This window comes from Centroberyx gerrardi, chromosome 13 (genome assembly GCF_048128805.1).
Source record: "Centroberyx gerrardi isolate f3 chromosome 13, fCenGer3.hap1.cur.20231027, whole genome shotgun sequence".
NCBI lineage: Eukaryota > Metazoa > Chordata > Actinopteri > Beryciformes > Berycidae > Centroberyx > Centroberyx gerrardi.
In genome coordinates this window covers 31762696-31781391 of record NC_136009.1, presented here as the reverse complement: position 1 = coordinate 31781391, position 18696 = coordinate 31762696, and the positions used below count along the sequence as shown (strand labels likewise).

General features: G+C 43.3%; 1 protein-coding gene across 1 annotated transcript in view; it reads right to left on the bottom strand.

The window, feature by feature from the left end:
- cdh7a (cadherin 7a) overlaps nucleotides 1–18696 on the bottom strand; it is a 44746-nt gene that overhangs the window by 19310 nt on the left and 6740 nt on the right. The window contains exons 2-8 of the mRNA XM_071901236.2: nucleotides 13404–13698; nucleotides 9669–9788; nucleotides 7244–7411; nucleotides 6876–7063; nucleotides 4619–4872; nucleotides 2420–2556; nucleotides 754–875 (exon numbers count right to left, since the gene is read on the bottom strand). Of these exons, the coding sequence (XP_071757337.1) occupies nucleotides 754–875; nucleotides 2420–2556; nucleotides 4619–4872; nucleotides 6876–7063; nucleotides 7244–7411; nucleotides 9669–9788; nucleotides 13404–13698 (1284 nt within the window). The remainder of the gene's footprint in view (nucleotides 1–753; nucleotides 876–2419; nucleotides 2557–4618; nucleotides 4873–6875; nucleotides 7064–7243; nucleotides 7412–9668; nucleotides 9789–13403; nucleotides 13699–18696) is intronic.

Sequence of the window (18696 nt, the reverse complement as noted above, 5' to 3'; positions counted from 1 at the left end):
GCAGAGCGGCAGAGCGTTAGCGGCAGAGCATCAGCGGCAGAGCATTAGCGGCAGAGCGGCAGAGCGTTAGCGGCAGAGCAGCAGAGCGGCAGAGCATTAGCGGCAGAGCGGCAGAGCGTTAGCGGCAGAGCGTTAGCGGCAGAGCGGCAGAGCGTTAGCGGCAGAGCGTTAGCGGCAGAGCGGCAGAGCGTTAGCGGCAGAGCGGCAGAGCGGCAGAACGGCAGCGGCAGAGCAGCTCTGCCGTTAACATTCTGTCATCGTTCACAAAGACGCTCCACACAGAACTTTATTGGAACGTTACAACGACTGGAGAAACACAGACTGGCTGCAGCTTCACTGCAGAGGGACATGTGGAGACACCAGAGAGATCCTGGAGTCAGGCGGACAGAGAGATCAGCTGCCGAGAAAGGCCTGACTGGTCTCGTGTGAACAACAAACTGAAGCCTTTACCGGAAACATTAAAATGACAATTTTCCAGGTTTCATGTGTGAAAGGCTGATGAGAGCAGAGAGTTCATCACATCAGGACAGACAGACAGACAGATGGACAGACACCTGTCTGTCTGTCAGGAGGCAAGGAGACAGGGAGGAGACAAGGAGGAGACAGGGAAGGAGACAGGGAGGAGACAGGGAGGAGACAGGGAAGGAGACAGGGAGGAGACAGGGAGGAGACAGGGAAGGAGACAGGGAGGAGACAGGGAGGAGACAGGGAAGGAGACAGGGAAGGAGACAGAGGAGACAGGGAGTGTCTTACCTGTCCCGGCTTGGCGTTCTCACAAACAAAGGTTTCATAATCGATGGCGAAGGCCGGAGCGTTGTCGTTAACGTCCATGACGGAGACCAGAACCACACCTTTCCCAACCTGGGATGGGTCCACTGAAACACACAGGTGACATTAAACCAGATGAAGGTACTTTTTAAACCAGGTGAAGGTCCTCTGGTAACTCTTTATTTGAAGGGGGTGAATAATGCTGACATAACACTGTCATAACTGTCATGACAGCTGACATGAACATGAATTAAACTTTATGAATGTTTACGACTGTTGTCATTAAGTGTCATTCGGTTGATAATGACACTTTCACTGTTCTAGATGTCTCTGTCATGACAACCTGACATTAACCAAAGGGACAAAACATGTCATAAACATGCCATAAACATGTAATTAACATGTCATGACAGACTTCATTATCAAACACAGATAAATTGTTTGGTTGTGTGTGTTCAGATTACATGAAACTGTCATGTGTGGCTGTTTGACAGATTCAGGTCTTAACTGTCATGACTGTTTTCCCTGAACGAGAGAGAGAGAGAGAGAGAGAGAGAGAGAGAGAGAGAGAGAGAGAGAGGTCTGATTAGGTTGAAAATCCCCCTCTAGTTGAAGCTGTCATTCTGACCTTTGACCTCAGGGTCACTGTGTCTCGCTCATCCAAAGGAGCAGAACTAAAGTGTGAAACAGGTTTGAACTGAAGGTGTTTCCAGTCAGATATCGACGAGCCGGAGGAGAGCTGAGCGGTGAAGAGGATTGTGGGAGATAGTTCAGCAGCTCGGAGCTCGGCAGTTAGATTAATTGATGTGTTCCTGCTCCTTTAATCTGCTAGAAAGCTGTTTGATCCTCTGAGCTGCTGCAAATCATATTTAATTTCCAGATCCTCTTCATCAGACTGCAGAGTCGGCTTTTTACTTTGGAGGATGAAGGGAGGGAATTTGGTAAAGCAACACTCTTTCTCTCTGTCCTTCTACCTTGCTCTATCGCTCTCTCTCATCCCTCTCTTTCTCTTTCTCTCTCTCTCTCCCTCTCTCTCTGGACATTGGTTTGTTGGTGTGTAACTTTTCTCCATGCTCAGTGTTTAGGTGAATTACGGTCCGCAGAAGGGAAATCCAGTGTGCACTTGTACAGCAGGCAGTACGGTAGACGAAGAGCAGCTTCAACCAACATTCACAGAGCAGGAAGAAGAAACACTGAACTGACAATGTTGTTTAAGAAAACGTTGATTCTTTCCCCACAAATGAGATGAAAAAAGACTTTCTGAATTCCTGCATCTTCCTTCAGTGTGATGAAAACAACAGTTTCAGTGTTGACTCCCTCCACCTGACCACAGTGCTTCAGTCTGAACTGAACCGACACACAGAAAACTGGCTCAGGAGGATCTGGAACTTTTTATCATTTATTTTTGTCTGTTTGTTTCCCACATAGGATAACACGAGTGGCAGAAAGTATAGACAATCATAGGAAAGTGTTTGAAAGTAAATTTAGTCTACTTTTCTGTGATTGACCTACCTGGCACTTTCTGTACTGCCTCGATGCAGTAACCCCACCCATCTGGTACACCAAGCAGGTTAAAACAAACACCAAGTTATCTGAAGCTCCTGGCTGCAGGTGACAGCTGAGGTTCAGACTTGTTTCATGGAGAACTTACGGCTCTTGATGGCGAAGACGGTGAGGTTGTGGAGGGGGTGGAGCTCCCGGTCCAGAGGTTTGGCGGTGCTGATGACACCAGTGATGCTGTTGATGTTAAAGAAGCGCTCCAGGTCTGTGTTTCTGTCTATGGAGTATCTGGTGAAGACAGACAGAAATATTCTAATACTGTGACACTCTGACACTAACAACTACTGTCACCACGTTACAACTACTGTCACCACGTTACAACTACTGTCACCACGTTACAACTACTGTCACCACGTTATAACTACTGTCACCACATTATAATTACTGTCACCACGTTATAACTACTGTCACCACGTTACAACTACTGTCACCACGTTACAACTACTGTCACCACGTTATAACTACTGTCACCACGTTACAACTACTGTCACCACGTTATAATTACTGTCACCACATTACAACTACTGTCACCACGTTACAACTACTGTCACCACGTTACAACTACTGTCACCACGTTATAATTACTGTCACCACGTTACAACTACTGTCACCACGTTATAATTACTGTCACCACGTTATAATTACTGTCACCACGTTACAACTACTGTCACCACGTTATAATTACTGTCACCACGTTACAACTACTGTCACCACGTTATAATTACTGTCACCACGTTATAATTACTGTCACCACGTTACAACTACTGTCACCACGTTACAACTACTGTCACCACGTTATAATTACTGTCACCACGTTATAACTACTGTCACCACGTTACAACTACTGTCACCACGTTATAATTACTGTCACCACGTTATAATTACTGTCACCACGTTATAACTACTGTCACCACGTTACAACTACTGTCACCACGTTACAACTACTGTCACCACGTTACAACTACTGTCTCCACATTATAATTACTGTCACCACGTTACAACTACTGTCACCACGTTATAACTACTGTCACCACATTATAATTACTGTCACCACATTATAACTACTGTCACCACGTTATAACTACTGTCACCACGTTATAACTACTGTCACCACATTATAATTACTGCCACCACGTTACAACTACTGTCACCACGTTACAACTACTGTCACCACATTATAATTACTGTCACCACATTATAACTACTGTCACCACGTTATAACTACTGTCACCACATTATAATTACTGCCACCACATTATAATTACTGTCACCACGTTACAACTACTGTCACCACGTTATAACTACTGTCACCACATTATAATTACTGTCACCACATTATAACTACTGTCACCACGTTACAACTACTGTCACCACATTATAACTACTGTCACCACGTTACAACTACTGTCACTGTCATAGTTGAAAACAATGTGTGCATGTATTAATTTCCATAATAATGAACATGTTTTTATTATATAGGGATATTACATGGTTGATGTCAGTTCATGAGAGTACAAGTTAAAAGAAACTATTTTATTGTTATGTTATGTTCTGTTATGTATCTTTTAAGAACTTCAGTAAAATCAGTAATCTACTGAAAAGCCTTCGACAATCTATAATTGATTGCTTATGCCTGCCTCTGTACAGTAGGGGGAGTTCGCGCTGTTTTCTTCACTCGTGATAAAGGCTTTAGTGAAGAAACACTGTCGAGTCAGTGTCATTTTCTTCCCCTTTTCAGGGGTACAACATCACCACGTTACAACTACTGTCACCACGTTATAACAACATTGTACAACACTGTAAATTTGTAGTACATCATAACATTATAACAACATTATAACAACTTTGTAACATTGTAACAGATTTGTAACAACAATAACAACATCGTAACATTGCAACAACAATGTAACAATGTAACAACATCATAACAATGTAACAAAATTGTAACTTTATAGCAACATTGTAAAAATGGAACGTTGTACCTTTGTTACATACCAACATTTTAACAACACTTTATAGTAACATTGATCAGAAGGATATGACCTATGATGTCGCTGTTGTTGGAGAAAACTCAGGAATGATGAAGGTTTATATTCTCATTGACACCGTGTGTTTTTGAAATTCTATGATGTGTCTTTAACAGTGTCATGGCCTCTGTATGCCATGCTTTAACCACGGAGAGGGAGGCCAGCATAAACAGATTTCAAGAGGCCAAGGGTCAACTCACTCAGCACATAAACAACCATGGAAAAGACAGTTAGATGTGTATTTCTGTGATGTGCTGTTCTACCTGATGGGGCTGTTGGTGGCGTCGGGGTCATGAGCTGAAACCGACCCGATGGTGGTTCCTACCCGCGCCTCCTCAGAAATCACCATCTTACTGACAGAAGATGAGAAGGCCGGAGGTTCGTCAACGTTCTCCACCGATAAACGAACCGTCGCCGTGTCGCTGAACGGACCCACAGACAGGAAACGAGTGTCGATGTAACGATTGGTCGCCTCCACTCGCAACGTATAGCTGGACTTAGTCTCAAAATCCAAACCCTGGAGGGAAAGAAGGAAGGAAGCAAGCAAGGAGGAGACAGAGCAAGGAGGGAAATAAGTAAACAAGGGAGGGAGGAGAGAAGGAAGAAAGGAATTAAGGAATTAAGGATGGAAGGAGTCAAGGAAAGAAGGAAAGCAGGAGGGAGGGCGGGAGGAAGGGAAGGGAAGAAGAAAGAAAGGAAATTATTTGACAGCACATTGTCTGCTACCGTGACTGTTGACTTTCTGTTGACCGATGTGAAGGCAAACTGTTGACATACATGACCTTCACACAGAAATACACAGACATGACTATGAGAGGATTATGGAGGCTGAATATTATTTTTCATGTTCTGCAGCATCATTCAGACTAAGACCTGAGAGGATTCAGAGGTGGCTAAGTCCTGCCTAACCTCACTGAGTCAGTTTATTTATTATTGGAGAGTAACATTACAGTCGCTCTGATGTGTATTGCTGTGGAGAGAGATTTATGAGCTGAACAGCCTGCACAGCGCCTCTCTACACTCTACTGAAACAGCTCAATAAAGAGCTGGGAATAACAAAACAAAACCAACAAAAATAAGAAATGCAACAAGAGAGAGTAAATATTCAAAACCCCACAAACAGGAGCTCCTCTGTGGTAATCCTTCAGCAACTATCACTGAAACTGGGAAAATGAAAAGAAGAAATCTGATGTTATTTTCCTGTATTTTGCTCCACATCTTCCTGACAGAGTTGATGTTCTGTTCCAGAAGAGATATGAGGCGGCAGGATCCTTTCTGCAGTAAGTCTATCGCTGCAGAGATGAATGATAGACATTGCTGCTAGCCTCCACCACACAACATCCATCATCAGTAACAGCGGAAGGCAACGTGATCCACATTATCTGGAGGTTTGAATGTAGAAGTCCCTACTATCTGCTGCTGGCCTGTTTCTTCTCTACTGTCACATGTCAAAAATGGTTTCTTCCTGGAAAATAAACAGACTTTAATTTGCATTTTTAGAAAACTAACTGTGGCCATCAATCCAGATTCCCAGCAAACTGTACAATGAACTTTGATTTGTCACTCCATTAACTGTGATATATAGATCAGAGGTTTTTTTCCTTGGGTCTTGGGAATAACGGGTTATTTTTTCTTTGCATACAACAATCAAATAAATCTAAAATTAAATTATGTTCAAAAAAGATATTATTGTGTTGATGGCTGCCAACAGCTGTTCAGTAGGAGAGGACTCCTTCGGGATTGTTAGGAACATAGAGAGAGAAAACAAATATAATCTAGAGCTGCACAAAAACTACTGAAATCACAATATAAACTACTGCAATTTCCAAATACCAAAAGGCAGCAAGTTGGGAGCAGCTGCAGCCTAGAGGTTAGAGAGGCGGGCTTGTGATCAGAGGGTCAGCAGTTCAAATCCCTGGAGCAGCTGGGGAAATCTGGGTTGGGTAAGTGAAAGAGAAATGCAGAGAAACAGATCAGGACTCTCATCAACATGACAATGTTCCGCCCTGAATGAATCTTAACATGGTGAACGTTCTTCTTGAGGCCCAAAGAGAACCTTCTACAGTGACCAGAAACTTCTGCACAGTGACCAGAACCATCTACAGTGACCAGAACCTTCTGCACAGAGATCAGTACCTTCTACACAGAGACCAGTACCTTCTACACAGAGATCAGTACCTTCTACACAGAGACCAGTACTTTCTACACAGAGACCAGTACCTTCTACAGGATGGCCAGTACCTTCTGCAGGGTGACCAGTACTTTCTACACAGAGACCAGTAAATTCTACAGGATGGCCAGTACATTCTACAGGATGGCCAGTACCTTCTACATAGTGACCAGTACCTTCTACATAGTGATCAGTACCTTCTGCAGGATGACCAGTACCTTCTGCAGGGTGACCAGTACTTTCTACACAGGGACCAGTACCTTCTACAGGATCAGGGTGACCAGTACATTCTACACAGTGACCAGTACCCTCTACAGGATGACCAATACCTTCTACATAGTGACCAGTACCTTCTGCAGGGTGACCAGTCCTTCCTGGGTGTCTCGGTCAGTGGCAATCCGGAACGTTCCCAGTCCATCTCCATCCAGGATCCTGTAGTCCATCTCAGCGTTTGAGCCCACGTCTAAATCCAGAGCCTTGATCTTGGCGACCACAGCTGCCACTGGTACTGACTCTGGAACAGTGAACTGGTAGTTCTCTATAGACAGACAGTTAGATAGATAGATAGATAGATAGATAGATAGATAGATAGATAGATAGATAGATAGATAGATATATTCTTGATTTTTAATCACCTGTACATTTTGTAATTTTTCTCATCTTTGTGTGTTTTATAATTTTAAGTGCAAATGACTAATAAAGCAAAGCTCAGTCTTACTGCGGGAGAAGTGAGGCGGGTTGTCGTTGACGTCAGTCAGCATCACGGTGACAGAGGTGGTTCCAGACAGCCCTCCCATCTGACCCACCATGTCTTTCGCCTGGATGACCAGCAGATACTGGTCCCGCGCCTCGCGGTCCATGTCAGGCAGAGCCGTCCGAACGACGCCTGCAGATCAGTCAGGTTAAAGTCAATAAACAGAGCAACACAGGGCACAAATACAGATAAAAACAAGACAGAACAGAGTGTGTGTGTGTGTGTGTGTGTGTGTGTGTGTGTGTGTGTGTGGTCATCCTGCTCAGTGTTGTTTTCAGTCCGATTCTCTATCAAGAAGCTGCAGCAGAAGGTGGAGGGTGATGCAGGTCGCTGTACCATTCAGGAACGACATAGGATAACAGTGGCATGACAGCGTGACCCCAGGAATATACAGTGCAGTTGTTACCAAGGACTTATTTTAAGTGAAATGACTGATAAAATGGATCTGTGTGTTGTGACTGAGCAGACTGATGGGAGTGGAGGGAGGCCGCTACTCTCTGCTGCTATAATCATCTGTGTAGAGGCTGTTTATAATGGAATAATCCTCAGAGAGCGCTCAGCCATCACTCAGCACCATGATTAAAGGCTGACCCCTGCTCCCCGGTCAGCACACACACACACACACACACACCTCCTCCGCTTGGTGATGAAATAGGAGTCAGTGTTAGGGTCGTAAACATTGTCCTTGATGGCAGAGGTGAGCGCTTTAATCTGTAAACTGGCAGCCCTGCAGAGGGGAGGAGCTAATTCACCTCCCTCACCGGCTGGCAGCACAAACCATAAACATATATTAGAATAATTTACAGGTTAATGGGTGCTGAAAATATAAGACGCAGTGAAGGAGGAGAGCACAGAAACACAATAAACAACTTTATGTAAGCAGCAGAGATGAACAGCTTCCACTACAAAGTTCTGCAGAGTTCAAACTCAGAACGGAAGGTTTTGGTTTCTGTGGTACAGACAGACAGACTATCAGACAATTTAACATTTAAACTTTCCTACAGCCTGATCTGTTCATCTCAGTGTAATGATGGATTTACACTCTGCTGCTGTATGACAAATCAGATCCTTCAGATCCATCAGAGCTACTCATCACTACAGACTGTTATTTTAACTAAAGCAGATGCAACATTAGAAGAGGAATATAGAAAATAGAAAGGCATGAGTGAGTCTTTATTGCTGAGTGACGGACTGATGCGTCGATTCACTCAAACATCACAACACTGATTTCACATCATGTTGAACTGATGTGTTCGGGTTTAACTGTGTTCTGGTTCTACTGAGTTCTGTCTCTTGTAAAACCAGCTGTGTTCTAGTTCAAGGGTATTCTGGTTCTGCTGTGTTCTCGTTCTACTGTAAAGTCTATTGTGTTCTGCTTCTAACTAGTGGTGTAAAGAAAATACTAAAAACAAATTGGCATGTGTTGAGTGACCGCTCTCTTTAGGACGAGATGAATTTCAAATTGCATTGAGACGTTAAAGGAAGCTAAAGGCCATGTTGGCGCCCGCCTGCAGCCTGGCTACCCACAACCCCCTGTGGCAACTTAACACCTACAAGTGCAAGTTCATCTCACACCCATACAGGATAAAAGATAAAACTAAACAGCTTTGTAATCCACTGACTGGCTGCCCATGTGGACTAAAATATGAGTCAGACCAAACTAAAAATTAAGAGTGAAAACAAAACTGCAATTACAATGGGAAATGTGCAATATTCCATCGCCAAGCATTACAAGCAAGCAAACCACGGCTCCTCACCTAACAGCCGATGGTACGCTGCATGATGACCCATTCAGACTAAATGAAGAGGGGAACCTGTCTATAATCTCACCCCTAGTTTTTGAGTCCAAAAAAGAGTTGTCCATTTTTTGGACTCTTTCCTTGGGCCACAAATGGGCAAAATTTACAATTTTTTAAAGAATCTTTTTTTGCATTTCTGCTTTTATTGGCTAGTCACAGTATAGAGAGACAGGAAAGATGAGAGAGAGGGGGGAGTAACATGCAACAAAGGTCCTGGACCGGAACCCAAGACCTCAGACTCTGAGCCACCAGGATGCCCCAAACTGATTATGTCTGCACTGTCGCTGTTTGCATGACAGCAGCATGATATGTAAAGTTGTGTAACCCATGTTTTCAAACAAGTGCTGTATGTACTTCTGAATACATGAAATGATGATTGTATATTATTGATATCTATTGATGAAGCATTTTGCATAATTTATATGTTGTAATTGGGACCTGACTGTCTATCCACAAGGGAGAAGAAAAGTGGGTCCGTTTGAAACAAAGTGAACATTATGTATTAAAAAGCAGTGTGTTCTTGTTCTTTGCTGTCTGCCTCACTGTGTGTCTTCATGCAGACTGAACTGATCCGGCTCAGACCATCTCACCGGTCTTGGGCTCCACAGAGAAGTAAGGCTGTCCCTGCAGGATGCTGTAGACCACCCTGGCACTGTTCCCATAGGTGGGGTCGTCTGCATCTGTAGCCACCACCGTCACCACAGAGGTGCCTGCAGGGAAAACACCTTATCAATACAAACTACACCTTATCAATACAAACTACAGAAAATCATCATTCAATACCTCTAAAATATAGACGATCCAGGTGGTAAAACTGTTGTTTTGTCAACCAACTACTAATTGGGACAGTAATTCAGGTTTTTACTGCTCCATAGTGCAAAATGACCATAATATATCTGCAGTGATTGATATGGTTGTCGATCAATACCAATGACTCAACGATTACTTGGCCAGCTGCTGAGATTTCTGGCTTTCAAGACTCACTTTCTGGACTCCATTGGACTTTCAAGACTCCCAAACCCGCTGAAGTTGTCTGAAGTCTTCCTGAAAGACTGAATACATGCATTCTCTGCATGTATTGGTCAGACCAGTACCAACAACAGACCAGAGGTTTCTGGTTTCTGGTCTGTTGTTGGTCAGTTTGGACCTGCAGAAATGACAGTTCACCATAGATCACAGAGTGAACCAACCAATCCTTTACAACCAAACCTCTTTCTGGACCTTGTTTCATCTCTGTGCCCTCTGACCCTGACCCTGACCCCTGACCCCTGATCCTGACCCCTAACCCTGACCCTGACCCTGACCCTGACCCCTAACCCCTGATCCTGACCCCTGACCCTGACCCTGACCCTGACCTCTGACCCCTGATCCTGACCCTGACCCTGACCCCTGACCCCTGACCCCTGAACCCTGAGCAGGTCAAATGTCTGGCTGAAGTTGTTAGTAGAATTAAAGAAGAAAATCTGGAGGTTGTACTTCTTCAACTTTTGTCTAAAATCTGCTCTTCTGTGTCTTGTGCTTTTCTATGTTTGTCCTTTATCATTTTATTTCATTGTTGATAAGTTAGATCTAGTTAGGCTCATTCTCTGTAAAATCCTCTGAGACATGCTGTGATGAAGGACTGTAGAAATAAACAAACTTAAACTTCAACTACTCACAGCCCAGGTTTGTCTGTATGTTAGCTGCATGTGCCTCATTACATATGCGCTCCTATTAGAATAAATACCTTCCACCTCCACCTTCAGATGGGAAATACTAGAAATAGGAAGCTGATATCTACGGTCTTTTCCATGTGACATGAATGCAGCGTAACATCCACTGAGTCACACTTCTTGCTAAGCTAACACAATGCTCCTGTGATTCCTAAGAGGTCTTTAATAATAGACTATACAGACTGTATTAATAGACTACACAGCTTAGAGCAGATCTCCTGCTGCCTTCCTCCTTTAGCTTCAGTTCTTCTTTGTTCAGTCCTTTCCTGGCGGCCATACTTTTGTTGTGACTGAACTCTAATTTTCCCTTTGACACCAACATGAAGAGCAGCAGCAGCTCCACTCAGCAGTTAGACAATACCTCCACTCCTTTCTGCTTTCTCTCTAATTAATCTGTACTGGGCTGGCCAATCTAATTAGAGGTTGGGAGGGGAAATCTGCTTTTGGACATATTTCTTTCCAAATGGAAACAGAGCCGTCATCATTGCTCCCATCCTGAGAACCATATTTTATTTTAATGGCTGAGGCCCTAATAGGAACGACCAGCTCCTCATCTAAGATGTATTTATGAGCCTCTGGCACAAAGGGAAATGTCGTTAAATGGTATGCGGTTGTAAAACTCCATAAAGAGATTTGGGGACCATCCCAATCTGTGTCACACACAGGAATGGAATAGGTGGCTAAATCATAATGTTGGAGGAACACTGTACTGTTGTATTACAGCAGAGAGTTAAACAGGCACTGGCATCCAGAGAACAGTGCTGTCTTGGTAAAACACAACCAGGTCCTAGTCAGTGTAAACTTTAATTAATCTAACTTAGAATAGGGACAGAAAGATCTATTCCACTCAGCACTGGTGGCCCTAATGTTTGGAAAGCCTGCAATTACTGCAAGAGAGAAATTTAACTGTTCACACCTGACTGGCTGTCAGAGCAGACTGATGAAGTCCTGCAGGCTGGTGGACGGTGAGACAATCTGCTGTAAGACCAGTTTCCAGTAGACTCTGGAATAGCTACACAGAATCTTTGAGCTTTCATGACCCAGATCAGATGTAATATTTATATCAAATATACTGACAAATGATACTTGGTTGTCTTGGAGAGAACAAACTTCTCAAGATGGTGAGAACAGAGAAGCATCTTTACAGTTTGAGGTGGGCTGTTTGTTCGGCGTCACGCGATCAATGAAGACACAGCTGTTCGTTTTCCATCAGTTTCAACTGATTCTGTACTAAACTAGACCGCTGTTTGGACGTGACAGTCGTTCTCACGATGAATTTTCCCATTGTTTCTCATCGGTGGATGAGTGTGTGGGATCGAGTCACTACCTGATGCATCCTCGCTTGGCAGTAAACTTCTTTATCTGATCTTTATCTGTCCTCCATCCTCTCCATCCTCCTCCTCTTCGGCCGTCAGATATTACGTCAAACGCATCATGGAGGACAGAAGAACGCACAAGAACGCATATTGAGAAAGACCGCGAGTCCAGTTCCTTCTGGACTTGAGTCTGAGTCCACGACTCACAAAATCAGGACTGATGAGACTCAGCTGGGAAACCTTTCCACAAACCCTTGAATAGACTTGGGTTAGGGTTAGTAATCAATCACAGACAATATTAGACAACATATCAAACAATAGACAGTATGATTTATAAAAATCTGAAAATTCCAAACAGGTGAATCCATTCTGAACGCATCTATATTTTTAGCGTAAGGTTGCTCAGATGAGTTAAAATCCTGGGAGCTCATTTATCAACCAAGCGTACGCACAGATTTGTGTGCAATGGGTGCATACGATCATTTCTATGCAAAGTGTGGAATTAATCAACTTTGTACTAGAATGTGTGTAAATAAAATAAAAAATAGCACAGCTCTGACCATGCTTACGCACAGCATCCAGTGGTGGAGTGAACAGTCACAGTACACATGCATTAAACAATTTCAACATCCACATATGTTCTGTATTTTTTTTATTATTAATAATTAGTAATTAGTAATTACTGCCCCTGCCCCCTCAAACCTTATTTTTTTATTTCTGACAAAGATCTCTCCTCAGATCCTACAGAATTCACTGCACTTGTTACCGTCTCCCATGCAGCATTTTTTCTTTTGTTAGTTACACCTGCACTAAGTGAACTAAACAACAGCTTTTGGTTGGATTCAACCTCAGCAACCAGCACCTCTATTTCTGTTGCAGAAAAGTTTCTTGTCTTCGCTCTCTGCCATTATTCCGGTGAGGAAAAAGCAATTTTCACGTGGTTTTTAAAGGGATGTTTTGTTACCATATATGGTTGATTGGGGACGTTTCTGAATGCAAATGATCCCGAACGTGCAGCAGCACGGTGGTCTAGAACGTGTGGGATTTATCAACGCTGATTACATACTGGTGTGTGCATGTTTGATAAATTTTTTTTTGTACTCACGAACATACACAGATGTTTTTTATGCACTGTTGATAAATGAGGGCCCTGGACTTCAGTGAATTTACTCTGAGAGTTGCCCCACCCCTTTCTGCCACGCTGCCAGTTAGTTGGTCCAGATTAAAAAGACTTTCAGTCTGGGACCAGGCTTAACCCAATGACCAGCACCCGCCCCCGACCTGAGACTCAGCTCACCCATGGGAGACATCTCAGCCACTCTGGCAGAGTAAGGCCCGTCCAGGAACTTGGGTTCGTTGTCATTGATGTCCTGGACCTTGATGACGAACTCCGACTCCGGCTCCACCGGCAGGTTGGTGGTTCGGTCGCGAGCCTGAGCCCGGAGGGTGTAGTATGCCTGCTCTTCCCGGTCCAGCCTCTTGGTGGCGTGGATGTCTCCCGTGTTCTCGTCGATGGTGAAGATGGACGTCGCTCCTTCGCCGTTCAGAACGTACTTCACCCGCCCGTCGCCCTTGTCCACATCCGAGTGCAGCTGCAGGGACAAAAACAATGAAAACAATGAAAACCAGCCGGATTGCTCACATCAACAGACAATATGATTCTCTCTCTTCTTGCCCCCCCCCCCCACCCCCCTTCACAGGAGGTCAGAGGTCAGGAGCAGCTGCAGAACAGCTGGTAGGTGTTCAGTGTCTTGCTCTGTTAGTTTAAGCTCACTGTGTTTCACGGCTGCTGTCCATCTCACCAACAGAACCTACAGTACAGTCATGCACAAGAAGTCGCTCTCTATCTGCTGCTTTGAAGGCCAGCAGCTGCAGAGACTGTCCTGTAACTGGAAGGACGCAGGTTCAATCCCAGGAACAGCCATGTGTCCTGCTGAAGTGTCCTTGAGCAAGGCAGTGAACCCCCACCTGCTCTCTGAAGGATTTTAACCTGTCAAGTCAAATCTGTACGGCTCTCGTCTAAAGGACACACTCCTCTTGTCTGTGTTAGTCATCTCAGTCACGCTGTGTGTGTGTGTGTGTGTGTGTGTGCATCAATGTTTCATATCTACAGACAGGCCTGGTTTGAATCTCTGAATCTCCTCTAAAACACCAGAGATACAGACAGACAGCGATCTGCCATCCAATAAGAGACAAGATCAGACGCTCTGAAGAGGTCAAAGGAAGGCGGGAGCACTCACACACACTCACACACTCACACACACTCACACACACACACACACACTCACACACGCTCACACACACTCACACACACTCACACTCACACACTCACACACACTCACTCACACACACACAGCGATTATAACAGTGGCTCTCAGAATTGTTTCTTGCTATTGATCAAACTGCTGATTGCGGTAAAGGATAATTCTGGTTATTTTCCTAGTCTTTGTCATCATGCCGATCGGTTCTGGTCATAATTCCGTCTCTTATTTCGCTGCAGAGCTCCGTATCTCTCAGTCTGCAGTCTGCTGCTCTCCAATAAAATCCAACGACCAACAGCCGAACCTCAAGCACCAAAACGTCCTTTTCAACACACTCACACTGCAGGAAGACCTGCTCACATCGGGTTTGACTGGCCTCTACATGAGATCATGTAATTTTGAGTGGTGTGAGCTAGTTGGCCAGAAGTTCTCCGATGCTGCGTTCATGTCGGATTTTCTGTAAATACGAACCGACTGAGAAAACCGTTCACATCGACCTGTTAGCGGTGATACAACTTGGACATGGATATGTGTCCATGATCTCATCTCATATCCCAGCTGCAGTCAACAGTAAACAGAGACTCCACCAGTGTCGGCGGTCCAAGGTAATACAGATCAAAATCAGCAGTTAGTCACACTAATATAATCAACAGTACTTACGACATAATATCGGCTGCAGTTTGTTTATGGTTGATTTTAAATTCATAAATACAAATGATTTTGGATGTGTGCGTTCCAACGAGTAAAACATGTCAAGAACGCTTGACATGGTTTACTTTGCTCAAACTGAAGCAACAAAATCCCGTTCTTCTGTTCTTCTGGTTTGACCTGAACGCAGCAGAAAACCAGCAGCAAGGAAACTCAACAAGGAAGTGTGAGAGCAGAAAGAAAATGGAGGATTATAACTGAAATGTCGTAAATGTTCAATCACAGCTATTTAAAGACATGTAACTGCAGTGCGAGTGTTATTGTGGGTTTTTTTGGTTCATACTGTTTGTATTGGACAGACAGAGGTACGGACCTCTACAGTGAAATAAGTGATGCAAATTTTATCAGAATTGCATGATGGCAAAAACTATGAATAAAATAACTAAATTATCCTTTAAGTGTTCAGTTAAATGTAGGTTTGTTGTTTTACACTGTACATTACATGAACTCTGTCTTCTTTACATTTGATAGTAGATCTGTGGTTCTCCATCCTGGTCCACCAGTCCACCAGTCTGCAGGTTTTCAGTCCAACTAAACACTGCAGCAGCTGATTTCACTGATTTGTTCAACCAGCTGCTGTAGTGTTGTACAGTTTGGATTGTTGGACTTTTAAATGAGTTGGATTTTTAAATGAGTAGTACTACTGCAATGTACTGGTCCATATGTTTTATGTTTCACCATGTTTTTGTCTTATGTGTTATGTCTCTTATGTGTTTGTTGCCTGAATGACGCGAGGCTCAAGAATTCCAATGCATTTTTATGTTAATGGAAAATAAACTTGAAAGTTGACTCCACTGAGCAGGATGGGGAACACTGGCTGACATGATTCTGCTGTAGAGTAGGAACTAAACCGATGATTTTCAGGTTGTAGACAGACTGGTGAGGCAGAACTCCTGTCTGATGACTCCCATAACATCCTCGTTGCCCTGGGTGACAGAGTGACAGACCTACCAGATAATTACACCAACATTACCATCGGACAGGAGGCTCCTCCTCCAGTTCGACCAGGAGACTCAGACTGAGCTTCATGATGTTCATCCTAATTTTGGTCTTTCTTGCATCATGATGGACATCTGTCTGTCTATCTATCTATCTATCTATCTATCTATCTATCTATCTATCTATCTATCTATCTATCTGAATGAATGAATGAATGAATGAATGAATAAATTAAATCCAGTAGGACAAGGAATGCTCACTGTACATAATTTCAAATGCTTCACCAAGTTCACTAAGTGGAAAGAGGCCCAAACTGTGGTAAGAGCTTCATCTCCAGAGGTTAGATGTTCTTCAGTGTGTTGGTGCAGAAGCTGAGAAGACACCTAGAACTCAACAACAGAACAGCTGGAGCACCAGGCTTTTCTGCCCGCTTACAGCACACATGCATTATTTAGAACTGAATTCAATTAGGCAAGGAGAAGAGATTTCCATGTGATATTTTGGCCCTTGCTGTGACTGCTGGGACTACAACAGCAGCTTGTACTAAAAGGTTGCTGAACAAATTGAATGATAACTTGAATTGGGCTATGATGGAAGCTGAGTAAGTCTCTGAGCTTCTTCATTGTGAAGGGGAAACTGGGAAACAAAAGGTTCTACATAGATGAAGAAGCAATCCCAATTAAGTTTTAGAAGCCAGTCAGAAGTTTAGGAAGGTGGCATGATGCCAGCCTAAATAATGACAAGGGGCAGATCCAGGAGGTAAGACAGGGAGGTCAGGACTGCAAGCCCGACAATATGTGAGACACCAATGTGCCGGATATCAAAGGAAGAAAAGGCAGAGAGGATAATTCGCTCATATGTTAAGAAATGACTTGGAGTCCCACAGGGTTTTTGTATGGGAAATGGATCTTGGACCTACCAGTACCTCACCTGACAGAGAGGCTTAATGTGCAAAGCCTGGGCTGGAGATGACAGTTAGGAGTGTAGTACTACTGCGTCGGTCTAAAGACCCAACAGTTAGGAGTGTAGTACTACTGCGTCGGTCTAAAGACCCAACAGTTAGGAGTGTAGTACTACTGCGTCGGTCTAAAGACCCAACAGTTAGGAGTGTAGTACTACTGCGTCGGTCTAAAGACCCAACAGTTAGGAGTGTAGTACTACTGCATCAGTCTAAAGACCCAATAGTTTAGTTTAGTTTATTAGGATCCCCATTAGCTGTTACACTAGGCAACAGCTACTCTTCCTGGGGTCCACATAGGACAAAAAAATGCATACAAATACAAGAAATAAAGATAAAAACGAAAAAGAAAATAACAATGGACAAATTTAAAATCACAAAAACGAGAAAAACACACAGAGGTAGTGTGATAAAGAAAAGAAAGAGTGCTATCTCTGATTAGACAGTCGAGAGGCACAGGAGTAGATAGGGGCTAGAGCCTCTAGCACAGTACACAATAACAATATAATGATACATAGCACAAAACCAATCAGTATAACATAGCACAATACTAATCAATATAATACAATCGATACACAATGACCAATATACAAGATTCTTTATAATCTATTGAGAATTATTAAGATGGAGTTTAAGCTGTTTTTTAAAGTGCATTCTGCCCTTAGGTAAGGAGTTCCATATTGACTTAGCTCTGTACATAACTGTTTTTTTCATTGCATTAGATGTAGGCATAGAAACGTTCCATCTCCACCTGCCTGGTAGAATAGTTATGTCTATTACTAGTGTAATGAATTAATTTGTACAAACAATTGGGTGTTTTATTGACACAGATGTTCCTGAAAAATAAAATGAGACTAGCTAACAATCTTTGTTCTACCATAAGCCATGATAGGCATTTATGCATTATGTAAAGTATTGGACCTATTTCTACATCTATTTTTGGGCTAGTTGTAGTTTTCCCAAGTCCTTTTTCGCTGCTAACCCATGCTGAAAGTCTGGATTCAATTAATTTTCAGCAAAATAGCTCTGTATTTGATTACAGACAATTTTAGGTCAGTCAGTCTGAAGACCCAACAGAAGTGTAGTACTCTGACACCATCTGATACCATCTGGTAATACTACTAATTCAAAGTCAAAGTCAAAGTCAAAGTGTTTTATTTATCAAATGCACAGTATCACACAAGGTCATTCTGAACAATGAAATTCTTAGGACAAGGCAAGCAACAACTATGTAGTAGGCATAAGAAAAATATTTTAAAAAAATAAAAATAAAAAAAATAAAATATATTAAATGTTAAAAAGAGTCACAAATAAGGGCAAAAATAGCAGAAGTACAGCAGTTCCAGAGCCAGTAAAGATGGGCAATATGGACAGTAAGAATAAAAGGAGTATTAAATATTATAAATATAAAGTGTAGGAGTGCTATTCTGTGGGTGAGTATGGGGGAGGAGGAGGAGGAGGAAATCCCTGACCTGGGCCTTTCACACCTGCTTTTTCCTACCCACTGAGGTGATCATGTGATCAATGTGATCACTGCTGGTTGAGAAGCCTGATGGCCTGGGGGTAAAACCTGTTGGTGAGTCTGGTAGTCCGTGCCCGGATGCTTCGGTAACGTCTACCGGACGGCAGCAGAGAGAACAGTTCACAGCTTGGGTGGCTGAAGTCTTTTATGATTTTCCGTGCTTTCCTGAGGCATCGTGTACGGTATATGCTTTGCACGGCGG